A 27,482-nucleotide genomic window follows, 5' to 3' on the forward strand; every position below is an offset into this window, starting at 1 on the left:
CACCCGAGGCCCTTCTTCTACCCGCTGCGAACACTGAACTGAAACTAAACTGAACTGGACTGAACAAGCCAATAACCATGGAATCGCGAGCCAGTGATGAGCCCTTGCCAATGGACGTTGAACTGCAGCTGCCTAAAGAGCCTCCCAAAATTCACCGCCTCGACCAGTCTGTCGTCAATCGAATCGCCGCCGGTGAGGTCATCCAGCGCCCTGTCTCCGCCGTCAAGGAGCTTGTCGAGAACAGCATTGACGCGAACTCTTCCTCCATAAACGTCACCATTAAGGACGGAGGCCTCAAACTCATTCAAGTCTCCGATGATGGCCATGGAATTCGAGTCGGTTGTTTAGCCCCTTTTCTTTTCTTACGTCATTTTGGGATAATCAGCTCTTTGAACTAGCAATCTCTTCTCGCTTATTATGCCTAACTAGGAATATTTTGTTTAAAACTTAGCTGTTCTTGGTTTAATGATAGATACTGCCTTTCTTTTGAATATATTTTTGTGTGCTTACTTTGGCATTGTGTTCCTGTAGTATGAGGACCTGAGCATACTGTGTGAGAGGCATACAACATCAAAGTTGTCTTCATTTGAGGATTTATGGTCCATTAAATCAATGGGATTTAGGGGAGAGGCTTTGGCAAGCATGACGTATGTTGGCCATGTTACAGTCACTACCATCACCAAAGGGCAGTTGTATGGTTACAGGTGAACAACAGTTTAATATGATTATATGAATAAGACAAATGTGGAAAAATCCAAAGTATTATGTTTTGCACTGGTTTGTGGTTTGAAGACGTTAAGAGTTTTGCTAGCATAGCCAGTCAGTTGTGATTTTAATATCTTTTCTACTTTGCCGATCCAACTGAAGTATACAACTTTTTGTTGACCTGTTCTGAATATTCGGTTCAGGGTATCATATAGAGATGGCGTTATGGAGCATGAACCAAAAGCATGCGCTGCTGTAAAAGGAACCCAGATAATGGTATGAACAAGTCTTTTTGCTGTGCTAGCATGAATGACAAAGAAGTCTTTTTCCTAAAGTAGTGCGAAGTTTTCTTTTTTGCTCGGAATCACATACAGAATTCAACTGAAGACCCTGAACAGAAAAAAAAAAATGCTGAATACAAAGATCAGTCTGATTAAACATGTAGAATTTTGTGTTTTATTTCCAATTTAATATAGCTACATAATATATATGTATGTAGTTGTACATAAATATTTTGCTATTTATGAGTCTTTTTGCGCCTTCTCTTTTCACCTAGGTTTTTTATTAAAATTTTTTCACCAAACTCATCTTTTCCCCAAAATGAAAGAAGAATTTATTGATGATATGAGTGATCACTACAGAAAGGAAAAAAACAATAGACAAGAGGCCCTCCCCTAGCAATAGAATGGACTAAAAGAAAACAAGCTAGACTGTTGAATTGAAATTAGCCGTCCAATCCCTTTGAAGACCCAATAGGAACTTCATGTAAACAAAATATCTTTCATATAAACCGTGTAACCTTGTCAATTTATGCTGTTTCTGAAACTTTATGTTAACTATGTTTGGGTTTGTTGTATGCTATACAAGACAATTAATGAGCTGTCCAATCCCTTTGAAGACCCAATAGGATAAGGTTTGATATTCATAATTCTTTTGTTTGTTTGATGATGCACGTCATCACAATAAATAAGATGAAAACTATTTTGAGAAGAATATGCTTTTAAAAGAATATATCTATACAAATTCTGTTATTATGTTATTGCTTAGTGAAATTAAAGTCCTTCTATCATTCCAAAAGAAGAAAAGCAAAATTAAAATATAGGCCAGATAGAGTATGGGTCTTGCTTGGTTTTGCATGAAGTTTCATTTTAAAGTTGGGTTTTCAAGTTGGGCTGGTTATTGAAGTTAATATAGCCTTTTTAATTTTTGTAATTATCCAATCTTTTGAAAGAAAATCCAATATAACCTCTGATTTTTTCTAAAAAGTATGTCCCTATAAAAGTACATTGTGCTTTGTAAAAAAAAAAAAAAAAAAAAAATTTTTTTTGAATGCTCTTATGATGTATTTTCAAAAATAATTGCATCCTACTAAATTGGTCAACATAAGATATTAGGGGAACAGAGATGAAGATATTGACATGGCTGTGTGGTTACGTAAGAAAATGTGAGATTCATAATGATCATATATGAGGAAGAGTTGGCATAACATATCTATTGAGGATCAGGAGAGATTGGTAGAAAATTGTCTAAGATTGTCTGGATATGTACAAAGAAGGCCAAAGGAGGTGCTAGTGAGAAGGATTGAATATATGATTTTGAGTCATGTGAAGAGCGGTATAGGAAGGCCAAAAGAACACTTAATCTCTAGTCAACGTTATATTTAAAGAACCAACTCCATCTAATGAGATAAGCTTGTTGTTGTTGGTTGCGCAATGTTTGACCTTGGCCTTATCAATTTTTTCTTGTTCTCCCTCCTTCATGTCTTCAATGGGATATTTGGAAGGATAAATGATAGGATATCATGAGGCATTTATTTTATGTTTGAGCAGTTCATTGTTATGACTTTATTTTGTTTTCCATTAGTCTTTTTAATCCTTTCTTTTACTTGAAGTTTAAGTAAGTTATTATTTTATTTAGGTTTAAGTTACTATTATATTATAATAATAACAACAACAACAATAATAATAATTACTACTTTGGGCTCTACAAATGGCCCTACGGTTATTCTTACTGGAGACTTTCTAGATGAGTTGACTATTGAGATTGGCCATTTGCCATCTACTTTTCCCCCATTCCTCCCTTTCTCTTGTTCAATACCTTGTTCATTGGAAAGGTTTTCCACATTTGGATGCTACTTATATCATGCCCAATTGGAGTCCTATCCTCAGTCCTCTTCACCTCTGCCATCTATTATGTTGCTTGTCATTGTGGCCATGGATGGTTATCTTGTTCATCATTTGCATGGTCCCTTCCGTCATTATCTTGTTTGCTGGAAGGGTTTCTGCTAATTTCAAAAGAGTTCCCTGCTTGCTTCTTGCCTTATTAGAGTTGTGTAAGTTTTCTTCTCCGGAGGGGAGCTTAAGTGGGGAAGAATTGATTAGATATCAGGAAAGATGAACGAAGTGATATCACAAAGGATTGATTTAATGTTTTAGTAATTTATTATTATGGCTTTAATTTATTTTCTTCTAGGTTTTCTTGGATTGTTCCCTATTTTATGTTTTCTTTTGCTAGAAGTTTAAGTTAGGTTTTATTGTATTTCATTTAGGTTAAGCTAATACTATTTTAGTAATTATACTTACAGCTTCATAAATAGCCCTGATGTTATTCTTGTTGGAGACCTTGTGGATGATTCTCTACTCTACTCTCTTTATTTCTTCTATTCTTCCCCTTTTTGTTTATTCTTGCCATTTGTCCTATATTACTTATATAGCGAAGTCTTATTTCGTCTAATCCTACTAAAAAAGCTTCATTATGAAGCACATTGTTTTGATGTGTGATAGGGGCTTGATGAATTATCTAATACATTACTCACACCAATCAAGCGATAAATTGGAATATATAGCATTAGTTTATACTATCACCTTAATAAAGAATGCTATATGGTTTCCTACGAGACTAACTTTTATGGAGGAATTTTGATGGCTAATTCAGATCAAAACTGATGTGTAATTGTAAATAAATTCAAATATTTTAAAGATTGTAAATGGTTACTAACCGTTAGGAGCATTAGTTAGTAGGCATTAGTTGTCAGGCACTTCATACTTCAACCTAGGCCTATAAATAGATATGAAAGGGTACCCAATAGTACAGATTTGATTTCCAGAATTATTCAGTGCACTATTCAGTTTTCTAAACCCGCCTTCTCTCTGTCTTCCTCTCTGTTCTTTCTCAGATCATTTCTCCTTTGTCTCTCGTCCTAAACTCTCTCTTCTCTGAATCTTTCTTCTATTTCTCTCTTTCTACTTCTATTCTATCAAAAACACTCTTGTTTCCTCTGTTTATTTTTTTTCAAAAATGCCTATGAATCCTGGTACGTCTTCTCCCATTTGAATCTAGTTTCAGATGAAGTCATACAAGGGAAGAAGCTCAGTAAATTGGTCCTTGGATGTCCTTGCCTTTGTTTAAATGCCTGCATTTCTTGTGTTATCCTTACTTGCTAATTGCTTAGTTTTAAAGATTATTGGATTTATTAGTCTCCATGTAACTAAATTGTCTTCAGAAAATATACTCTAAATATGATGTTAGACTTATTTTTCTGTGAGTTGAAATTCTTGTCTTATTGTTACAAGGTTGAGAACTTATTCTATAATATGGCTGCAAGGAGGAAGACATTACAAAATTCTGCAGATGACTATTCAAAGATTGTAGACTTGATTAGTCGTTTTGCCATACATCACATAAATGTTGGTTTCTCTTGCAGAAAGGTTGGTGTCTAGAGTGGTAAACCTGCTCTTTGCCTCTTTGCATTCTTTGGCCCCATATCATGTTCTTGATACTAAATTTCTTTGCACAATTTGCCTCTTGTTGCACTCAGCATGGATCTATGAGAGCTGATGTACACACAGTTGCTACATCATCAAGGCTTGATGCCATTGGATCTGTTTATGGTGTTTCAGTTGCTCGCAATTTGATGGAAATTGAAGCTTCAAATGATGATCCATCTGGTTCACCTTTTGAGATGCACGGTTTTATCTCTAATGCAGATTATGCTGCCAAGAAGATCACAATGGTTCTTTTCATCAATGGTATGTGTTTGTGTGCACAGGCGCGTGTGATTAATATGTAATTTTATATTTAGCTTCCTTTGTGTCTTTTGCTTTTAGTATAAAAAATTTAATACTGTAGAAATTCATGGTTTTATTTGAACTTGAGATTATTGAATGAAAATAGTCAAATGTATACGGGAAAGGCAGCAGCAAACCTTACCACTTAAATCCCAACAAAAGATAATGATCAGGCTTATAGCTAACCGTAAAATATCTGAAGACTTCTTATAAGTAGGACTCCTATTTTCAGAAATATTTTGCCTGCCAAAAGAAAAAGAATTATCCTTATCGAAAGTGGGGGAGAAAAGGAATGGACATCAATCAGAACATATTTTTAAAATTGATGACAGGATGTGTTATTGCCCCTTAACCTTTATCTTTGCTATTGCTGTAACCAGAGACATGGATATCTTTTACACTGCAACCAAATTCCTGAGAACCCCCCCCCCCCAAAAAAAGGGGGGGGGGGAACCTTTCTATCCTCGGGGCTTAATAGAAACAGCTTATTGCTTAACCTACTAGACTTCCTGTTTGCATTCCTTTAATCTTGGGACTAACCTTCTTGTCAAGCAACAGTTTTGGGATGCAGCAGATGATGCTATGACATTGTGCTGTCTGATGTAGTGAGCTTTTCCTCCTACGTGCTTTCTTCATGGCACTGTCAAGGAATTGTATTTGATTGATATACCAAGAGATTGGACTGAGAGCCCTCTGCTTTTTCCCTCCGTAAATTATTCCATGCTTAAAAAGGATATCTTATCATTTGCGTTGGAAATCTTCTTCTTCCTTTTTCTTGTTTTTTTTTTTTTTTTTTTTTTATAAAATTTCAGCTTCCTTTTGTCTAAAATACTATATAGGTTCTAATGAAATTTTTCTTGTTCCTCAGATCGATTGGTTGAGTGTTCTGCATTCAAGAGAGCAATTGAAGTTGTTTATTCAGCAACATTGCCCAAAGCTTCTAAACCGTTTATATACATGACAATTGTAGTACCTCCTGAGAATGTTGATGTAAATGTGCATCCAACAAAGAGAGAGGTAAATAGTACAAACCTAATTAAAATATGCATGTCAGTATCTCTTTATAATTCTTGCTGACCGTAATTACTATTTAAAGAAAATTGATTGGAAAGAGAGTTAGAGAAGTTTTATTCTTATTGAACAAATGTCATGATATTTTATGAACATGGGTGAGGCCTCTATTTATGGGCCTAAGTAAAGAACAAGTTTCCAAGAAAGTCCCTAACACTAAAAGGAATATACAACAAAATATCCTTAAGAAGTCCTTTTAACTGCATACCTTCACAGGTTCCATGAGTCATAGCTCTAATTGGCCTTGGCGGGAGGCCCAATGCAATCAGCATTTAGAAGCACACACCTCTATGCATCTTTTGGTACTTCTCCTGGAAAACAACCCATTCTTGGTGTCCTTTTTTAATATTCGAGAGTGTGATTTATTGCCTCTACATGCTATTCAGTAGGGTAATTCCATGAATTAGCGTGGGACACTCAATGCAAAGCTAGTACCAGGTTGGGTATGGAAAAATATATTAATTTCCCTACTAATCTTTGATGCATCGCTTTATCAACTTAACAAGAATCTTCCCCCATTATTTTCTTCAGGGGATCCATAGGTATTAACAAGGCTACATCCGAGCATTTTTATTTATAATGCCTTTGGGTTTTTCCTTTTTTTTTCCCCCCCCCCATCCGACATTGCAGGAACATAAATCCCTTAGAATCTCTAGCCCTAGCTCTGGTATCACGTTGTATTGTGTTTTTTTTTTTTTTTTTGGTGGGGGGTGTATATATTCCATTGATATGAGAGATGGGGTACACCAAATACATACATACATGCAAATAGTTTATGTTTCTTTTAAATTGGTAACTTCATGTTCTTCCCTTATTGCTAGCAACATTTTACATGTAGCTCTTGGAATGTATTTTCAATATTTAGTGGGATTTGCAACATTTCATTTGTGAGTTCGTTGTTATTAAAAATATTTTTTTTTTGGGGCATACAGGTAAGCCTTTTAAATCAGGAAGTTATCCTTGAGAAGATACAAACATTGGTTGAATCAAGATTAAGAAGCTCAAATGATGCACGAACATTTCAAGAAGAGGTATGTCTCAGGGCACAGAACTCTAGATTTGAGACACTTCTTGGAATATCAGTAATATCTGCTTCTTTTGTACATGATGAGTGGTAGTTGCTTCTTTGAACTTTGTGGAAATAGATTTGTGCAAATATCAATAACTTTTTCCCATTTTCTAGTGATGTGTTTTCAGTGTTGTTTCAAGTGGGGTTTTTACTCATGGTTACCTGTGCTGGTTTACTGGGACTGGCAGCTTAATTTGTTAGAGATTATTTCATGTCAAAATTTTCTAGTATTATTCATTTGTTATTCTTGTTCATGTTTTTAAATTTACAAGAGGATTGATAATTTAGGGGAGCATTCTCTTTACCAATGCTTGTTAAAGATTCACATTGGAATGTAGGATCAACCGCAGTTCTTTCTATTTGGTACTGCTTTATTTCACTAAATGATTTGGGGCTAGTTTATATTTCTTTTATTGTGGAACTGTAGCTTGAAGTTTTGAAAATTGTCTTGAAGTAACTTTGACCAGGATCTAAAACTTAGATTCTGCATCTTTTTTTTTCCCTTTTTGAGTTTAATTTTCTTGTATTACTTTTGTTGCTAAATTTTTTCTTCAAATTCTTAAATTATGAGTGAAATTTTTTATCTGTTTCATAATGTTCTGCTCTGTTAATGCTGCTTAACTCATGAAATTTGATTTTATTCTATCTTGCGACAGACAACTGAACCATCCTCTTCTTGTTACGTGAAACCATGCAAGGAGGCTAACCTCAGCCCCTTGGTGTTAGGTATTGCAAAATTGCTTTTCCTTATTTGTGTTCCATTTTTTTTGTTTTAGTCTCTGAACATTCTTCATTTAGCATATGATATTTGTTTATTAATCACAGGTTCAAAATCACAGAAAATTCCAGTACATAAAATGGTTCGAACAGATTCATTGAATCCTTGTGGAAGATTGCATGCTTACATGGACACCCAGCCAATTGGACATCTTGACAAGAGTGCTAGCTTGACTGCAGTGAGGTGATTTTTATTTGCTTCCTGTTCTTTTTTCTGCTTATCAAGATAATCCGAACCCTTTTTTTTTTTTTTGCAAAAGATAATCCCAACTTTGACGATGTAAGAGGGGCCCATGACAGAAGAGGCTAACGTGGAAAAGGTCCCACTAATGGAGAGAATAGTGGAGAGATGGTTATCTAGCATTCTAGGGTTGCCAGTTGTGTGCCCTTGTGAGAGATAGACGGGAACCTTGGTGGCTATGGAGAGCTCCTGACCTCTCAAATGTTCTGAAGAGTTTCATTTCAGGAATTTTGTTTCTGTTTTCCTTGCATTGGAATCCCTGCAACTAGTCCTAGTTAGCTATTTCTATACATTTTCCTCTTCCATTTCCCCATTGAAGAGGTTGTAGATGACTGATATTGTGATTAACGGGCAATAAAACTACCAGTTCCATCGATGCTATATTTGAATGCTAAAATTATAAAGTCTTTAGATAATTCTATAACAGATTAAAACTTACGAAGTGCTTTGTTCTTAAATAAATGAGTTTCTGTACCTGTATCCGTTGTCAGGTCCTCAGTTAGACAAAGAAGGTACCCAAATGATTCTTCAGGCTGCGTCACTGTTCAGCAGCTTCTTGACGAGATCAATAGCAGTTGTCACTCTGGTACTATTTTTTCATGACTCTCTCTGATGATTTCTTCTCACAAGGTTCACTAATATGGTAGACATTCTTTGAAGGTTTGCTTGATATTGTAAGGCACTGCACATATATTGGAATGGCAGATGATGTTTTTGCATTGCTTCAGCATAACACTCATCTCTATCTTGCCAATGTGGTAAACCTGAGGTAGATATTTTTCTGTTTCTGGTTTATGCTAAGAAGCTGTTTATGCTTCATTTCTTTCCCTCTTGAAAAAACACAATCACTACTGTTTTCAGCTTTTGAACATTAAAAATCAGTCATGCCATGGGAATTGGTGTCATAGGTTAAATTTTGTTTCCCTCTTAAAAGCACAATCACTACGGGTCTTTAGGGGACTTTTCTTTTGTCCTTAGTCAGCCATCAGATTGCTAGCATCTATGTTCTGTCACTTTTATATTAAAGCTTGCAAGAGAGAAATAGTATGGTTTGTAAACTGAAAGGAATTGCCAACATGGGATTCCCAGCTATATAATAAAAAAACCTAGTCAGCTTGTTTGGTGATGCTGTCCTGCATAGACGAGGCTGATCTTTTTCCTTGGGAGATTAGTGGAGATGTGGATCTGAGAGACTTTATTATCTGTTTTCTCAAGTATCTTGCCTTCTTTCTCGAGAAGTATGGAGATGTAATATTGTATTTATATATGGGTCCCCCCCCCCCCCCGGTTTCTTTTGCTTTCTTTTCACCTGTAACTCATGACTGTTTCATGTGGTTCTTTTTACAGCTTGTGAAAGAGCCTACGCATAAATATGTTACATGTTCTACAATTTTTTTGTTTATATTTTTGTTTTGTATTATTACACTTTCAGCAAAGAACTTATGTATCAGCAAGTTCTGAGTCGGTTAGAACATTTCAATGCTATTCAACTAAGTGATCCAGCTCCCTTGAAAGATTTGATTATGCTGGCTCTGAAGGAAGAGGATGTTGATCCAGAATCCATAGAGAATGATGCCTTTAAAGAGAAAGTTGCTGAAGTAATTTCCCTGCTTTTGGATTATGGTTATATTATAAATGTTATGCATTGCTTCTTCCATTATGACATTATGAGCGTATTGCTTAATTTAATTGTGTGAGATTAATTTAACTAAGTTATTGATCAAAGATCTTTCGATTAATAATCTATCCAAAGACTTGGTTATTGATAGAGCTTAATAGTATTGCACGATCCATATAGTTGGCCCCACATAATGGGATAAGACTGTTGTTGTCGTCTTGCTTAATTTAACTGTGCTAAGCTATGCATAGCAAGAACCTGTCCCCCCCCCCCCCCCCCCCCCCAACATATGAAGAAGTTGAATTCAAATATAAAAAAAGGCATTTCTCCCCCTTTGTTTGAAAGCTTGAAAACTTAAAATCTTCACAAAACTATCTATGCTCGAATATTGAAGAATAAAACCACTTCATTCTGTGTTTTTTTTTTTTTTTAAGTGAAAAAAGTTTATTGATGAGAAGAGAGAATACAAAAAGGCAGAAGTAGATATAAAAAAAATCCTCCTTGAACAAATGGGAAACCCCAAAAAAAAAAAAAAAAGGACGTCTGGATTCAACGGTGTTTTCTGTGGAAACAAAGGAGTTTATGGGCTTATAATCACAAATCTTTATTGTCAGAATCGAAGACTTATTTCCTAGCTGTTAAGACATATCACTGAGTTTATGTTATTTCCCTTTCTAGAGCCCAGGATCTCGGTCTTTGACTGTGGGATGATTACCCATCATCTCTACCATTTAATATAATTGGATTTCCAGCTATGTTGTAGGAAATCCGATTCCTATTTATTGTTTCAGTATTGATGAATTATCTTCTCTGATGCTTATCAGATAAGCATAGCCCCATATATTTGTGAAACAATAACTACATAACAACGAACCATATTAAATAACTAATATATATATTCAAATTAAATATTGAGTAGCAAAAAAAAAAAGAATCTTTGTAAAATATGGTCAATGTTGCAACAGTCATTTTTCTTTGAAATTTTGTAGCACATTTTGAAGAAAAACAGATGACTAGGTCTGTAGCATTTCAGAGTTGAGAATAATATTTTGATCTAAATTTTACTGGAGAAGAAATGCATAGATATATGAGGAAAGGAGACGAATCTCCTAATCAATCCAAACAAATGGCAATGGTCAATGAGGAATAAGTTGTGCTCTGCTTCCAGCCTTTCATTTATTTCTTCCTAGTTTCACCATGGATTGATGTGTCCATCTGGTCCATGGACTCCATATATTGACCAATATTCTAAACGAAGTAATTTTGCAGATTTAAGATTTCCTCTTTTGAAGTCTTTCTCAAGAAACGAGTGATGACATATCTACTTTTGTCAAATAATTTGTTTAAATGTTGTTGTAATCCCGAAGCTGTTCTATAAGCTTGAGATTCAATCTTCTTCTTCTTCTTCTTCTTCTTATTATTATTATTATTATTTTCAGTTTTCCAACTTAAGGCATCTTGAACTAAAACCATCATTATTGTTATGCTTCTTTAATTGTTATGAATAGTTGAATACTCAAGTGCTCTTGCTTTCTACAAGTTTAACCTTTATAACGTATATGAACTGATTCATATACAACAACAACAATAATGAGCCTTACCCCACTGGGTGGCATAATGGGGTCAGCTACATGGATTGTATAGTACTATTGTACTCTATAAATAACTAAATCTTTGAATAAATTGTTAACTAATTGATAATATATATGACCTGATAAATATGTTTTACCAAATTCCTTAAGAAGTGGCCGCCTGTTGCCTTTAGTTCTTGTGGTATTGACTCTTGTCTCGTGAGTATGTGTGGCTTTTAAGATGCAACTTTGCTTGCGCACTTCACTGTACGTTGTCCTTGAATTCATCTGGTTATATTTGATTTTGAGCAGTTGTTTAGTTCATGTAATCTTATTTTGTCCACCATTGTGTGAGAATACTGTAATTATCTATACATAGATATCTCGTAAACTGCTGTCTTTATAGTCTTTATTTCTTACAATTTTGAGCCGCATTTCTTTTACACTTTTTTCCAGATGAACACAAATCTACTTAAACAGAAGGCTGACGTGCTGGAGTTTCATTTCTGCATTCATATTGACCAACATGGAAATTTATCTAGACTTCCTGTGATACTTGATCAGTATACTCCTGATATGGATCGCCTCCCTGAATTTGTGCTTTCTTTGGGAAATGATGTTAGTATTGTTTTATGCTTCTCTTGCCCTTCTGATCTGTTTTTGCCTTCTAAGCTTTGATTTCTATTTCTCATTTGCATGTCTAGCTCATCATTAATTAAGTAACATGGACACTTATTACCAGTTCAGAGCATGATGCTGACATGGATTTTGTAATGCAACCTTGAACTGTCTGTTTCATAGACCCGTCATTACATTGTCAGCTATATTGTTACGCCTTAGTTAATACACTAAAGATGAAACTCACTTAGGATATTACATCTATGCAATACATTGGTTTAGTTCTGTTCATTTTCATTAAGATTTACTGACAAAGAAACATCTCTTTCCTGTTTCTCTTCCTCCCTCTTCCCCTATTGTTTTTAAATGATGGAGTTGGAGGACCTAGTTGGGGAAGAGGGAAGTAATGTGTACTTATCAGATCTTGTGTGAACCATCTTTGGGAGGACATTGGAAGGATGGAACCCAAGCTGATGTTCGCCCAAACTTTATGGGCTGGGCCATAACTTGCAACCATGTGCACGTCAGCTGTGAAATAATCATGAATGCTTGATGTTTTTCCTTTTTCTTATGCTTCCTTTTTTTTTTTTTTTTTTGAAAGATTGTAGAATGTAATTTCCTTTTCTTGATAAGCAGGTTGACTGGAATGATGAAAAGAAGATGTTTCAAACAATTGCAGCAACTCTTGGAGATTTCTATGCAATGCATCCGCCCCTGTTGCCCAACCCTTCTGGTGAGGGATTGCGGTTTTACAAGAAGAGAAAATTAGGTTGTGCTGAGCAAAATCCTTGCAACACTACTGGTATGGATTGTATGGCTACAATTTGGGTTCAAAATATTTTGAATTTGGAGATTGATTTTAAATTCCTGAAGCTAGTTGACATGGATGCTTTTTTATTTGTATTTATTTTGGTTTTTTAATTAGCATTATCAATGTGGGAATTAAGGCTAATTTTTGTTTGCTTTGTTTGGATTTTTGTTATCCATGTCTTTGATGATCGCTGCAATTGTTTTGGTTTCTTAGTTTTGTTGAACTTCTAAACCACCATTCTTTTACAGTTTTCCTTTTATTTTCATTTTTGGTGCTGTATGACTGTTAACAATAGATTTGGGCAGCAGACGTCAATAAGTTAGGGGTTTAAAAATGTTAAACTTGGTCTTTGCGTAAGCTTGACAAATGTCTTTTCATTTAAGGTAGAAGAGAGAGAAAGAGAGTTCTTTCTTTATGGTGCTTAGCTATGGTATTGTTTATATATATATATATATATTATATATAGGGAATACAACTTCTATCTCCTCAGAAATAAGGAGTAGTTGGCTGAATTGTGTTATTAAGAGGCAGAAAGTAGAAACAAAGAAAATAAGAGAAGAAAATAGCACTCCTGGTTTTTATGGCCAGGTTCTCCCACTCCTTTCCAAGAAAATTATATGAATCCCTCTCAGCTGCCTCCTTCGATCATAAAATCACAAACAGCTGCTCTCTTACTCACCCACATGCACTACGAGATAGTTTGTTGTTTCTAGCTTGTTTCCCCTTATAATCCTTTGTGTTTTAGCCACCTCACCGTTAATTCTCATTATGGACAGCCCTTTTGTTTTCACGCATACACGTTACCCAATTTAGTATCTTTCCTTATGCTTCTCATATATACCTTTTTGATTCTGGGTTCATTATTTCTTACCCCATGGAGTCTCTGCTTGTCCTCATGCTAAAAGTCGGCAATGCATTTTAATTACTTCCTAATCCTTCAACATACTGTGACATTGAGGCAGACCAAGCCACTTGATAAGAACTTCTTGTCCCTAGGTCATGGTTCACTTTTGCATTGCTTAAGGCTGCCCCTGCCACTTCATTTCCTCGGGACAGGAAACAGGAGTGGATTGCGTTGAGAGTTGAAACAGGAGATACAGAATTTTTAAGTTGTTAAACATGGGACGCCTTATGAATGCGTGCTGCTAGGCAGTTTCCGCTTATAGGCTACCTTCACAAACCTTCCCACTATATTCTGGGAACCTGATCGGGGTGGTGATTCCCAAAAGATTTGGACATCTTTTCCTAAGACCATGGTAGACAACATAGGAAGGGAAGTGATTTATATAGGACTAAAACCTGTGGTCTAGAGATTTATCCCCAGGTCTATAGCCATAAGGCTAAAATGGTGATAGACATGTTAGGGTAGGTGTAGCCAGAGGTTTGGGCGGTGTTAGTAGGGGTGATGGCTACTTTTTTTGGGTTATAAGATCATCCTTTCTGCCAAGAGGTGAGGGGAGTTTAATCTTTAGGAAGTATCAGGTTGTATGAGGGATATGGGTTTAGCTTAAATCATCTTTTCCCCTGTAATCTAATTTAGTTATGAAGTAATAGTATTATCAACCTCAACTTTATTCCCACTCTCGTTGTCTATTTCTGGTTTTAGTCTTATTATCAACTTGTTATAATAGAGGGTTCTATCAGAACCATAACTCTTGGTGATAATTTCTCATTCTAGTTCTTGGCTAAAATCTCCAAATTGCAAGGCTTAAGATCAAGGTATACTGATAGAACCTGTTGAACTTGAAACAAGCGATAAACAGAACAGGATGCAGTTGGGCAGAATCAGTAAATGAAGAGGAAATCCTTAGGTTTTGATATTTAAATGACGAAGATGTCAAACTAGTCGTACAAAATTTCCTCATTGTTTCTAGCCAAAACCTTGTTCCCCCAGTGCAAAGTCAACAGAAAAGACAGTCATAGAAAAACAAGGAACACTAACAGAACACACGCACTGCACTGGCATCTGAGAGGTCAGAACTCTCCTCACCTACTCAGTTTACAGAAAGCATCAAATGACACTCCAACCCTCAGAAGAAAGGCTTCTAAAACCCAAAACGTTACCTAGACTTCTCCCAACCCAAACCATACCCCTTCGCAGCACTAATACATCACTAGGCCAGCACTTTCCCATACAACCAGGATCCGTGAAGAGATTTGCTACAAATTAAATATCTCAAATTGGGTCTCTCGCCATGAAAAGATTTGCTACATCCACACCTCCTACAACAAAGGATAAGCTGCAGTTACACCTATTGTTGACCAAAATAGCTTCATATCTATAACTGACATCATAGAATTAGTATTCAAATATGATTTGACCTGTATCAAATTGTTACTCTTAAATTTCGAAATAAATTAATTGGGTTAATACAATTTTTTATCCCTCAAATTTGTCATCATTTTTGTTTTGGTTTCTCAAGTTTCAAACCTTAAGTTTTGGTCCCTTAAACTTATTTTGTTTTAAAACATTAGTCCCTATAATTTAATAAAAATCAGAATAATTTTGTCCCATGAGGGATAAAGACCCATGGTTTCAAACTCAAGAGACTAAAAAGAAAATTCGTGCAAAGTTAAAGGATCAAAGATTATGTTAACTCAAATTAATTTTATGAGTTTAAACGCAGAATAAATAACAATGAAAGAGAAGTTTAAGAAATACATTTTCTTCAAGTTCTTTCTATCTAAAAAAAACAAAATTATCTTTAAATGCATGTCGCTTATGTTTTTGCTTCAATGGAAATTTGTGTATCTTTTTCTAATAAAGGGAAGGGTTGTGCAATTTGGACATCTCAATAATTCACCTGGATCATAATTTTTTGTCTTCTTTTGTCTTGTTTTGGTTCTTACAGACCTTTTGAATTTATTATGCTAATATGCAATGCAGAAGTAGGGGGATTCGAAAAGTGAATGCACCATGGGCTGTGATAGAGCCAAATAAAAGTATAGATGGTTTGGTTTCTTAAATTGAAGAACCGGTTACTGAGTGGGACCATGAGTGCCCCTAGGAGGCACTCATGACATAATTAGATAATATGAAGTGTAATTTCTTTTTTCATAGTTCGGATGAGATATTGTGCTAGATTATAGTGACTTCCTATTTTATCTCTTTTTTTTTTTGGGGGTCGTGGAAGATGTTAGTGATGTCTAGCCCCGGTGAGTTTCATGTTCAGGGAATGATGAGATATCGGAGAATGATGTTGATCATGAACTGCTATCTGAGGCAGAGCTTGCCTGGTCTCAGCGTGAATGGTCAATACAACATGTGCTGTTTCCATCTATGAGACTCTTCTTCAAACCTCCCGCTTCTATGGCTACTAATGGAACATTTGTTCAGGTAAATACATATTCGTAATGTGAACCTTCTAACATTTTTTTATGTGATGATATCACTGTATGAATTCGTAATTCTTCATTCAAATCTCATCTGTCTGATGGTTACATATGATGAAATCCTTACTTCTTATCTGCTTATGTATTTTGGTCATTCCATATATTTTACTGAAAGAAGTTACTAAAGATTACATGCTCTAAAAATACCAATCAGTTTGGTAAATGGAATGATTTTCTTTTCCAGAAAAATTGTAAGGAAAAAAAGTTATCAATATCCCCCCAATTGCTTAAAACGAATTATTAAAGAGAGATAAAAAAATTTTCAATGATTAAAAAGGCATAATAGACCTTGTAAAATAAGGAAGGAAAGGAAATGCCAAATGAAACGTTATAGAAGTGTTTGCATTATTATCTTGAACGAATTATGGAAGAGGGGGCCAAATCGAACTGGCTAGTCTTTTATATCTGCTAAAATTAGCAGCTACTGACTATTTATTAAATAAATACTTTTCATCCGAAACTTAACAATTACAGGTATTTGTCATTTTTTATTCATTTTCCTAATTATTTATATCTTAGACCTTGGACGGAATCTTGGTAATTTGATTTCTAAGTGTTCAATTCTGCGTATGTAAATATCTTTATAATCAATGTCAGAATTCTATGATGAAGAACCCAAGTGATTAGGACTTGCACCTTTGTTTCCTAATCAAATTAAGCTCTTGCACCAAGTGTAGTAGGCCTGTACTTAAACTCATCGGTCTAAACCAAAAAAAAAAAAAAAAGGGCTCGTTAATGTCCATGTTAGAAATGTCATAAATTAATCTTGGATCCTCACCTGCTAGCTTAAGCAGTTGGGATGGAATAATTCTTTATGTGACTACAGGGGTTCTCTCAAACTTGCATATCTGGAATTTGCTGTATATCTAGCCTTGTTAGTTTTTGACTGACAGCTAATAATAAGTTGCTACTCAATGAAGTTTGGGATAGATTCGGGATTATTCAAGATTATATGTATCTCTTTTAATTTTTAATCCTTTTTAATTGTCGTTCCTTTTCCAGGTTGCTTCTTTGGAGAAGCTGTACAAGATTTTTGAAAGATGCTGAGCTCCCACACAGAATTTGATTAGGCTAAAGATGAATTGTTCTTCAGAAAAAAAATGCATTTTGGGCTTTCTGGTTCTTCATTTTGGGGTGCTTCGAAGAATTACTTGGCCTAGTGATGTTGAATCACGTTGTCTCTTGTAAAAATATATCTGTATCTATAAGCAACCATGTTAAATCATCAATGGAGATATTTTTCCTTGGAAGATGATCATTGATATAGCGGCAGCTTAGTAGGGCTTGTAAAGCTTGTAAACTGCAAACCAAAGGGGTTCAAAATTTCAGTTAGCCTCTATTACTCACATGTTGCTGTGAATGTGCTAACATTGCAGTTTGTTGGAATTTTGTAATTCCTCCGAAGTCATATCAATTGTTAGAGTTGTTGGTGGAAATATTGAGCCTTGCATGATGTATTGTCATGTATAAAACTGACTCCTGGTGGAGGGGCTGGAGGCATATAATAGCGGCTGGAATATTTATAAACCTGAATTTTTCTTTCAAACTTGAATATTTTTTATCAACAGGAAAATAATTATTTGAAGAAAAATGTAGTACAATTGTAGAAATTAGGTTAGATGCAGTTTATATATTTGGCATTTGAGTAACAGAGACTTAAATGTTGCATTATCTTAACCGAAAACAGAAAACTCATTGAAGTGGATGTGAAGTTTGAAAAGAAGGGTTGGGCCTACTTTTGGACCCCTATATTTTTAAGAGTTTTGGTTTTAATTTCTATCATTTTAATTATTTTTTCCCCTTTATTTTATGTCATTCACAATGTTAGTCTTGTAAAATATCTGAATCTGAGTTCAATGACGGCAACTTTGTGTACATCGAAGTATATATGGATCAAAACTAAAACTCACAAAATATAGGGACTCAAAACTAGAACTTATTAAGTATATAAAACAGACAATTTAAATGTCATGTCAGAGGACAAAGAAATCAAATTTTTCAGACATGTATTGGGTCCTTCTGACTTAAAAAATTAATCAAATGGCAACTTTTCTCCAATTTTCCCTATAGTTGTTTAGACATGAATGCTTCTCTATATCATTTTCATCTTAATTAATGTGTTTAAAATATTAGATAATACCTTCGGGCTTGATTAAAAGACCCTGTTTGTAGATTATAAATAAGGTTTTATAATTAGAATCGGGGGTAATATATATATTACGGTACATTGAATTCAATATATTAACAAATCACATCACTACTTAATATAAGTCAATTATCATTTGGCTTTTAGAAACGTTTAAAATGCATGTGTTGCACGTAAAAGTAAAGCTGAAAGGGCAACTAACTGCAGTTAAGAGCACTGACTCGCTACTCCAATACTCAATCTTCATCTTTTCAGCACATTTTTAATATTTTTTAGTACTAAAAAAAATTAAAGATAAGTGCCAAAAATATAGTTTCCAATCCTATATACGTAGATGTGTATGCGTATATGTATTTGTCATCTTAATCATGTCTCAATTTTAAGTTTGTGTGAATAAAAAATTACGTTAAACGTTTTTTGCCCAGCATGAAATAATGTCCTTCAATGTGAGAATGAAAATCGTCCTTGAGTGAACTGCTGAGTACTTGAATCAAATTGTGAGAAAAGTCGTGAGTTTGAATCCCACTAATACAAGGCGTTAAACCTCACTGTTAGATGTCTCACTTAAAAGAGTCCACACCCAATCCAAAGTAGTCTAGGTTACATGCTAATTAAATACTGTATTTGGTTCTTAATATAAAAGTTAGTTTGATTTTTAATTTGATTCTAAATATAAGACTGCAATTTATTTTATCTTTCATATTTATCTATTTTTTTAAAAAGTAGTTGCACATATTAAAGTTTTTATCAAATGTTAATCATAACTAATGCACATAATTAGCAAAGATATTTCAGAAAAAATAATAACTATTTATTACAAATAATTAATTTAATTAATTTTTTTTATCTTTCTAAATTAGTCAATTAAGTCTTATATTAAACTGCAGAAATAGTAAGATAAATTTGTCTTAATAGCCTTGTCGCCTAATAGTATACCGGTCGCCCGCCTTATCACAATATCTTTGATCACTTCTGGTAATAAAATAAGGAAACAAAGAAAGATATATTAGCGCAGGCCGCGTGTATTTATGTGTGTATATTTATTTAGGGAAAACCATATTGGAGGTACCTATACTTTTTTTTAATTTTCAATTTGGTACCTATGTGTTTTTTGTTCTTAACTAAATCTTTATTTTTCCTCTATTAACATCATTAATCCTTATGTAGAGACTAAAAATATCAATAGAACAAAGTTATAAGAGTTAATGTTGCTAAAAAGATAAAATTAAATGTTTAATTAAAGAGAAAAAAAACACATAGGTACCAAATTAAAAATTGAAAGAAAGTATAGGTACCTTCAATATGGTTTTCCCTATTTATTTATATGTATGTATGAAAATCTCCCAAGTGAGCTCCAATCCAAAAATGGCCGCAGACCTCACATTGAAATCTAACGGATCATCCAAACTAAACGACGACGAATCAGACGAAGAAAATAGCTTCAGTTACGCCATGCAGGTGGCCATGTCCAGTGTTCTGCCGATGGCGTTGCAAACGACAATAGAACTCGGCGTTTTCGGGGTCATGGCGAAAGCTGGAGCAGGCGCCAAGCTCTCTGCAAACGACATTGCGCATCAGCTTCCGATGGTCTGCACCAACCCAGACGCACCTAAAATGCTGGATCGGCTTCTCGGCCTCCTCGCGACTCACTCTCTGCTTCGTTGCTCTGAAGAGGAAGAGGAAGAAGAGGGGATTGGATTGGGTACGCGCGGCCACAGAGTGAGGCTGTACAGCCTCGCTCCTGCTTCCAAGTTCTTCGTTGCTGATGATGATCATGCAATGTCGCTTGGACCTCTTCTGGCTATGGTTCAGCATAAGACCTATTTGGAAAGCTGGTGACACAAACAATCATTTTAGTGATTTAGGCTCTTGAGGATGCAATATCCAATTACAATAATTATCAGTAAATTCTAATGACAAACGAATATTTGTCATTTCATACACTGAAACTTGTTATACACGGAAACTTGTTATTGTCTCTTTGACTTTTATTTTTATATGTCAATAGGATTTTTGAGTAATTATGTTTTTATAGCTTCATAGCAAATCTTCCCAACGTAAATAATTACTAACACTGATATTTTAAGAAAATCAACACATTTTTCTAACGAATTAAATTAATTTTTTTATTTTTATAAATTAATTATCTAACCCTTATCTTAATTGCTTATTAATTTTACTTCTGTCTAGGTTTCATTTGAAAGACGCCATTGTAGACGGAGGGACGGCTTTTGAAAGGGGACATGGAGGCAGAACAAAGTTCGAGTACATTGGTTTGAACTCAGAGTTGAATCAAATATTCAACACAGCATCGGTTCATCATACATGCTTAGTGATGAAGAAGGTTCTAGAATGTTACAAAGGGTTTGAGCAGCTGAATTCTCTCGTGGATGTTGGAGGTGGCCTTGGACTCACCCTCAGCTTGGTCACTTCCAAATACCCTCATCTCATGGCTATCAATTTTGACTTGCCTCATGTTATCAATCATGCCCCTCCCTATCCAGGTATATAATCTCTTTTTTTCCATTACTACTACTTATTATTAATATAAAAACCAACCGTTGAGAGGTTAATTTGATTCTAAATATAAAACTTTAAACCAAATTAATTTATTTAACTTATGATCTAATTTGTAATGGAATGTTATATAGAAGTATTATAAACAGATCATGTCATATTTGTTATAATAGACTAATCTAGTTAACTTCTTTAATTTACTTAAATTAGTTAACTAAGTCTTATATTAAAGAGCACAGATAGTACAAATAGTTTGATATCCCCTCATGTCTTAAATATAAACATTGGATAGCTAATTTGTATAGATGAAGAAAATCAGTTGAATATATTATTTATAGAAAATGTGTATTGATTTTCTAAAGTATTCATTTCAAACATTCACATTGAATACTACTTCATTATTGGAAAACCTTCTTAATATGTATTATCAATAAAGAGATTTCAAAAAAAAAAGTTACTCCTCCGGTCCTTAATATGGGACTCAATTGTTGAGTTGGTTTTGATCCTAAATATAAGACTCATTTCTCATATTTATTAATTTCCTCTAAATTATCCCTGTAGATATTCCTTCAACCATAATCAAATAGAAGAGAGAGATGGGGTATTAAGAAAGATGATTATGGTGTTTTAGGAAAAACATGTCATATTTCTTATGATTAACTAACTTACCTAACTTCCTTAATCTAATCAAATTAGTTAAATGAGCCTTATATTAAGGATCGGAGGAGTATAAATTTAGAAGTAAGGTGGGTTGAAGTCTTGCACTTAACATCAAAATAAATCCTTCTATTAATTGTTATATTTAGGGCTCACAAAATTATCTAGTATGGCTGACTCATCCCAATCTGAGATGGATTGGACTTGGAAGAAGCTGTTCTTAATAATTTTGGATTATTTTAAATATCCATTGTACCTCTTTGTGCACCCGAGCTACCTTGTTTACTTCATCCTCATCGCATGCCAATAGCCACTCTTTGACTTTTTGTTTTTGTTTATTTTTAAGAATTTGTGTTGATTATGAGAAGATGTAAGGGTTAATGCACTAATCATACAAATCATTTGGACCTCTTCTATCTGTTGAAATTATGTAGGGATCCCTCCTATTTTTTTAAGAAAATTATTATATGAACTTCCTACAAAATAAAAAAGTGAATCATACAGATTAGTACTACATTCTTTATAAATACTTAGATCTTTTTTTTAAAAGCAAATGTTCACCTTAGCTAAAATAAAACACAGAAACGGTCCTTTAAAAGTTTGCTAAAACTGTATATATCTTTCATCAGTTTTTTTTCAATAAAAAAAGCTGTGTATATTTTAAAAATAAAAAATATATATTTAATTTTTGGTGTAACTCAATGTATCATCAAGTCATTTTAGACTTGAGGCTATTCTCAGTAGGGATGGGAGCCTAAAACCGCTTGTTATCTTAACAAACAATTTGTTAGTTATATTTAATTATTTTTAATTACTATTCCTGACTTTTGAAGGCAGTAATTGGAATAATGTACCCAATATATTAGACATGAGCTTTTGTTTCTTATAGTTTTGATCAAAACATCTATTTTAAAATTATCTTATACTCAAGACCAAGTAAATTGTGAAGGACGAATTTCTAAGACTAACTAAATTAATGAAAAGTACTCGGCCTAGTGATGAACTAATTTATTTGGATACTTGATACTAGACTATGCTTATAAAAAATTTATTATAATTTGCAAATATTGTTATAGGTGTTCAACACGTGGCAGGAGATATGTTTGAGGCTATACCTAAGGGGGATGCCATTTTCATGAAGGTAACAAACTTATTCTACTTTTCCCAATAGGCAGCAGCACTTCATAATACATCTCATCACACTTGATCTTTGGCAAAGCTTATTCTTACAAATGAGCTAATGTTTACTATTATCTTCATCGATTAACAACTTTTGACATTTTAAAATGTTATATTTATTTGTTTATAATGGGATAATTCTTAATCCAACTAAATATTTTTTTTTCAAGTTAAGAAATATTTACTTATCAGACTGGTCAATGTTTAGTATATTACAAAAATTTATAAGTTACATTATTTATAAGTCAAGATAGTACAATAAATCTCAAACTCGGTATAATACATAATGGATAAAGTCACACATAAAGTTAGTTTAAAATAGTTAAGAAACTACAATGGGAGTTGATTCTAATATAAAGATCAGTCCCTTACAACATAAAAAGCCAAGGTTTAAGGTCTTTCTAGGAGACGTATCCAAATTTAATACCTAACAGTATCTCGAATATGATTGTTTTCAACAGCAAGATTTAGCAAAAGAGAAAATAGTTAAGAAATTTGTGTCTCCTTGGCTAGCATGGAATCGGAATTAGAGAAGTGACAGTAAAAACGGAATTGAACAAATGAACTGTTTGGTACAGTTGATTTCACTTCTTTATAAAGTCCAATTCCAAAAGAATGATGAAACTCACCTCCACCCTCACTTCCTCCCTAAAAAATGACTCACACGAATAATATAGCTTCCTTTGAATATTTAATTTTTTAACTTAAAAACGAGAATTATATTGTACGTGTTATCAGTTAATTAGGTATTTGCATGAAATTGAAAACTTACTCTCCTCTGGCATGATAAAAAAGCAAAGCGCAAAGTCTTCAATCTCGCGAAAGAGCAAGTAGCTTTTCGCTCTTCTATTCTTTCTATATTAATTTTCTTAAAAATAATAATAAGGGTGTACACATAATATTGCAGTGGATTCTTCATGACTGGAATGACAAAAAGTGCTTGAAGCTATTGAAGAATTGCCACCAGTCCATTCCAGAAGATGGGAAGGTGATTGCAATGGAGTCACTCATATCTGATATGCCTGAGACCTCCGCTTCAGCAAAGTGCAACTTCCAAATTGATGTCTTCATGATGGCTCAAGGTGCTGCTCATGGAAGACTTCGAAGCCATCAAGGCTTCCTCAACCTTGCAAAAGCTGCTGGATTTAAGGATGTTCAATTCAAGTGTTTTGTTCGTAATTTCTGGGTTATGGAGTTCTTCAAGTAGTTAACTATATTACCTACCATTTGATGCTGTGATTGTTTTCTCTCTAATAGAATTGATAGGATTTCTTTTTTAAAATTGAATTGATAAGATTTTGTTCCAACTTATGTTTTTGTACATGGGTAATAAATTGGCATTGCGTGATCTATATAACTAGCCCCATCTAGCAGAATAAAACTTGTGGTTGTTGTATACACGGGAAATAAACATAAGATTGGCTCGCAAAAAGTGATCTTCCCCAAAATCCAATTATCTCAGATCTTTCCTTGCTTGCATTTTCGGATCTGGTCTGCTAGATAATAAGGTTAGGTCTTCCTCTTGATGACTTTTTACTGAATGATGGCTTCAATTGCAACAAAACACATCCATATCATCCAATAGATCCCATGAAAAGATTGATCAAATTGCCTATCAAGCATTGTAAAACCAAAATCAGGTGTGCAGCCAGTTTTCTTCACTTCTCATTGCACTAAATTGGCATCTGTGATACACGTCAAAAAGTTCACTATCCTAAAGGATACTTCATCTCTATGAGGAGATTCATACACCTCAGGACTCAACAAACTCTTCCTATGAAAAATTCTATGGGTAGCAAGAATCAACTGATGAAATTCTAAAGAAAACCCAGCAGGCAGAAGAGGAGCTTATGGTGCTTTTTATCTGTTTTAATAAGTGGCTGAAAGTCACTCTTCATATAAGCAGGAGAGAAAAGTAATGATTGGGAACAGTTAGTAAGTGCAGGGAAGGTAAACCAAACATTTTAGACTTGATCAACAAATGAGTTAATTTTGGGAATTAAAAGTGAAAGTGATCCAAATATAAAGAGGTTAAACGTGCTGGGGCTTTTGAAATACTTTTTCCGCCCTCTAATTTTACAATATGCTGCATTCTCTATAAATAATCTGCAGGCTTCTCCAATCACCTTGACCTTCACAGACAATGTGAATCAATCTAGTCTCAAGGTTTGTTCAAGGCTAAGAATGCAGCATCTTCATCTGGAATCCAAGCAATCTGATTCTGAGGGGCAGCCTATCTTGCAGAACATATAAACCAACTTGTCCTCGCATTTCGTATTGTTTTATGGCATTGACTTCCAATGAAATATTATACATCTTGTCAGATAATGTCAAGGGAGGAAGAATTGCGCAGAATGATAAAATCTAGTCAGCTTGGACCTTCTCCGACTTGCTTAGTATGACTACACCAATCACAATAAGCAAGGCCCCTGCAACCCACTGCCAACCAGTATTTTGCATCAGCTATGCATAAATCAAGAACCTTGAATACATAAAATGAAAAGGCATGATTTCTCCCTCCAAAATCCACATTAAATTCAGAAATAACACCGGAAGAAACATAAGCAGAACAAAAAGCAGATATTTTTTGTCAGTTAACCGTTTGTTCGTTTTATTATTTTGTCAAGTCAGATATAATCATTATGAATCCATTACTATTGCTACATTGTTGGCTGATTTTGCAAAGATTAGATTGGAGTTTTTTTTCCTTCTTTCCTGCCCTGTGCACATAATTCCTTTCCATTCAACAAAATCTGAATTCAAAAGTTCAAATGGTCAGAAATTCATCATCGTATCAAAGCCTATGGGTTTACATCCGTTGTTCAACACAATTTGGCAAAGATAGAGCCATCCACATAAAGAAGGTAAAAGCCACATGAAGTTGCTGCGTAAACCAGCAAAACTACCTCTTCAAATCACGTTAAAAAAAAATTTAAAAAAAAAAAGCCTCTCGAGGTTAGAGTAAAATCCCTATGTTGATGATTAGGGTAAAAAAGTGATTAATAGCTTGCAAAAATCCGAGTCTCTGCATCACAAAAGATTGCGGAGCTAATAACTAAATCAAGACCTTTGCCATAAAAAGTAAGGAGGCGAAGTTAATGAAAATAAAATCCTGTGAATGAAGAATATTGACGTTGTTAGCTCCAAGATTGCTAAAATCAAGGCCAGTGTTACACACACACAAATGCAGGCCAAAGGGCATAACACTTTATCAAAAAAACACAGCTAGATCCGCTTTTAGTAGAGCATAGTTTATTGTTATCTAATAAAAAGGAGAAAAGATGCATCTAAAATTTTCCAGTATTCGGAACATGATCAAAGAGAATATACCTTACAGGATACTGGTTCCTGAAACAAGAAGAATCCAGCTAAACCAGAAGAGATGAAATTGGTAGCAAAGTTTGTCACGGTTGCTTGCAGGGATGAAAGAGCCTTGAGACTGTTGACATAACAAGCCCACATCACCACATTGAATGCTACAACCAGCCCATACCTAAGAAACTGATCAGAATACGGTTATTATATATCACAATTACAAAGTAGGAGAGGGGAAAAATGCAAAAAGGCTATGACGAAAACATCACAGATATATTGAAATCACTAGGAAGCAAAGAGAGAACACATACATATGCCAAAATTCAAGCAATTACAGTTACATAAAACTAACTAAATGCAGATTTCTCATGTATGTGCATGTATTTCTGTGGGTGTCCGTGTCTTGTCTTTGTGTGTCTTTCACAAGCCTGGACCTGAAACTTTGCAGTTGCAGAGCATACCGAATATCAACTGTATACAGTAGATATCCGACCGATACGATTCTTTCTAATTTATCATAATGTAGATTCCATCTTGTTTTGCTTACTCTGAAAGTAAACATGAGAAAATGCAAAACTTAATGTTTCACCTCGTTATCCTTTCTCAAATTCCCCTCAATCCAGACATCCCTAAGAGGGCAGCTGTTTTATTAGAAAATGGCAATACATTGCTTTGGCAAATTAATAAACATAACAATGGATAATAATAATAATAATAATAAACCTGCAAAACGGAGAGCTTTGCAGAAATGGCCGCCATAGCAGCACAAAATCCCGCTGATATTGCCCATGCGTAGCCTTTCCTCTTCCGATCATCCATCTTTTAAGTTCTTCCAGGGAAGTTGGAGGTAGCTATCGAGACACAGAACCAGGAAGCATCGATTCCAAATCCAAGATCAGTCTGAAATCGCTCGTGATCGAGATTTCCTAAGATCGGTAGCGAGTAGGAAACAGGAGATCGATATGCAATAAAATATATGATGCCGCTGGTTTGTAACGCACGATGGATACGAGACTAGATGTTTGGGAAAATTCCTAAACCCTAAACCGAAATAATTTTTATCCCTGCATGGTTCCAGGAAATGTTCAATAAATATCCTTCCCAGGAAAATATTGCAACTGAAGTTACGCGGGATTAAGGATTGAACGGAAAAAAATTTTGGGAGCTTGTCAGACAACCAAATGACCATCCCACACAGTAGAACTGCCTGGGAACGATCCTCTGCGGCTAAGTTGAGCCATGAAGATGGACGACCCAGCCAATAATCACGCTCTGATCACCTGGTCATAAATCATCAACCAAGCTGCGGATCTTGTCTCCTTGATACTCAAGGACACAGAGGTACGAGCCTATAGAACAGATCCTGTTCAAGTAAGGTCGTGCCTACAACACCTTGTTCCTGCACTTATATAGTATTTGTATTGGTTTTCTATAACCAATGTGGGATCTCAAGGTCCGTCAGATTTTTCCCATTCTGTGGGTCTAATAAATTCAATTTCAACTTGCATCCTCTTCGAGGTGAAAAAAAAAAGGGCAAAAAGACCAGAAGATTAATTAAAAGAATACCATCATAAGAAATGCAACATGGAATTGCAGTTTCTCAAGGGGAAAATTTTGGCACCAGTATTCACGATCAATATATTATCAGTCATTCTCCCCAGCAAGCTGGTAGCAAAAAGAACTCCATATTCAAAATATTATTTCCTAACAATTTTTTCATGGGCTTT

At 34.6% G+C, this 27,482-nt stretch overlaps 3 protein-coding genes and 1 non-coding gene across 4 annotated transcripts; 2 read left to right on the forward strand and 2 right to left on the reverse strand.

Annotated features, from left to right (window-relative positions):
• Positions 1–4: 4 nt before the first annotated feature.
• Positions 5–17,377, forward strand: LOC114756837 (DNA mismatch repair protein MLH1). The gene is made up of 16 exons (XM_028945777.1): positions 5–335; positions 532–704; positions 909–981; positions 4,278–4,412; positions 4,523–4,733; positions 5,641–5,789; positions 6,776–6,874; positions 7,569–7,638; positions 7,738–7,873; positions 8,422–8,516; positions 8,591–8,699; positions 9,363–9,528; positions 11,576–11,737; positions 12,374–12,539; positions 15,722–15,885; positions 16,944–17,377. The coding sequence occupies exons 1-16, from the start codon at positions 78–80 to the stop codon at positions 16,986–16,988; spliced, it is 2,211 nt and encodes a 736-aa protein (XP_028801610.1). The 5' UTR covers positions 5–77; the 3' UTR covers positions 16,989–17,377.
• Positions 17,378–19,452: 2,075 nt separating this feature from the next.
• Positions 19,453–23,647, forward strand: LOC114756823 (caffeic acid 3-O-methyltransferase 1-like). Its single transcript, XM_028945765.1, has 4 exons — positions 19,453–19,922; positions 20,278–20,591; positions 22,338–22,402; positions 23,348–23,647. The coding sequence occupies exons 1-4, from the start codon at positions 19,453–19,455 to the stop codon at positions 23,645–23,647; spliced, it is 1,149 nt and encodes a 382-aa protein (XP_028801598.1).
• A 739-nt stretch (positions 23,648–24,386) lies between these two features.
• On the reverse strand, positions 24,387–27,155 carry LOC114756838 (uncharacterized). The gene is made up of 4 exons (XM_028945778.1): positions 26,884–27,155; positions 26,479–26,819; positions 25,771–25,941; positions 24,387–24,879 (listed from the first exon to the last, which is right to left on the reverse strand). Exons 2-4 carry the CDS (start codon positions 26,572–26,574, stop codon positions 24,805–24,807), a joined length of 342 nt encoding a protein of 113 aa, XP_028801611.1. The 5' UTR covers positions 26,575–26,819; positions 26,884–27,155; the 3' UTR covers positions 24,387–24,804.
• Positions 26,919–27,136, reverse strand: LOC114756849 (small nucleolar RNA U3). Its single transcript, XR_003741507.1, has one exon. It is a non-coding gene; the product is annotated as a small nucleolar RNA U3 (small nucleolar RNA).
• Positions 27,156–27,482: the final 327 nt, after the last annotated feature.

The sequence above is a fragment of the Neltuma alba genome, unplaced genomic scaffold, assembly GCF_004799145.2.
Source record: "Neltuma alba isolate B1F8T4 unplaced genomic scaffold, ASM479914v2 tig00010511_pilon, whole genome shotgun sequence".
Lineage (NCBI taxonomy): Eukaryota > Viridiplantae > Streptophyta > Magnoliopsida > Fabales > Fabaceae > Neltuma > Neltuma alba.

Bases quoted from the DNA above. Each gene is read 5' to 3' on its own strand.
- LOC114756837 (XM_028945777.1), top strand. From the start codon at position 78: ATGGAATCGCGAGCCAGTGATGAGCCCTTGCCAATGGACGTTGAACTG. The intron at 7,874-8,421 runs GTGATTTTTATT...ATCCGTTGTCAG, and splicing joins GCTAGCTTGACTGCAGTGAG to GTCCTCAGTTAGACAAAGAA. The intron at 15,886-16,943 runs GTAAATACATAT...TTCCTTTTCCAG, and splicing joins CTAATGGAACATTTGTTCAG to GTTGCTTCTTTGGAGAAGCT.
- LOC114756823 (XM_028945765.1), top strand. From the start codon at position 19,453: ATGGCCGCAGACCTCACATTGAAATCTAACGGATCATCCAAACTAAAC. The intron at 19,923-20,277 runs GTGACACAAACA...ACTTCTGTCTAG, and splicing joins AAGACCTATTTGGAAAGCTG to GTTTCATTTGAAAGACGCCA. The intron at 22,403-23,347 runs GTAACAAACTTA...ATAATATTGCAG, and splicing joins GGGATGCCATTTTCATGAAG to TGGATTCTTCATGACTGGAA.
- LOC114756838 (XM_028945778.1), bottom strand. From the start codon at position 26,574: ATGGATGATCGGAAGAGGAAAGGCTACGCATGGGCAATATCAGCGGGA. The intron at 25,942-26,478 runs GTTTATTATTAT...TATTCTGATCAG, and splicing joins CAAAGCTCTCCGTTTTGCAG to TTTCTTAGGTATGGGCTGGT. The intron at 24,880-25,770 runs GTATATTCTCTT...ACTGGTTGGCAG, and splicing joins AGGAACCAGTATCCTGTAAG to TGGGTTGCAGGGGCCTTGCT.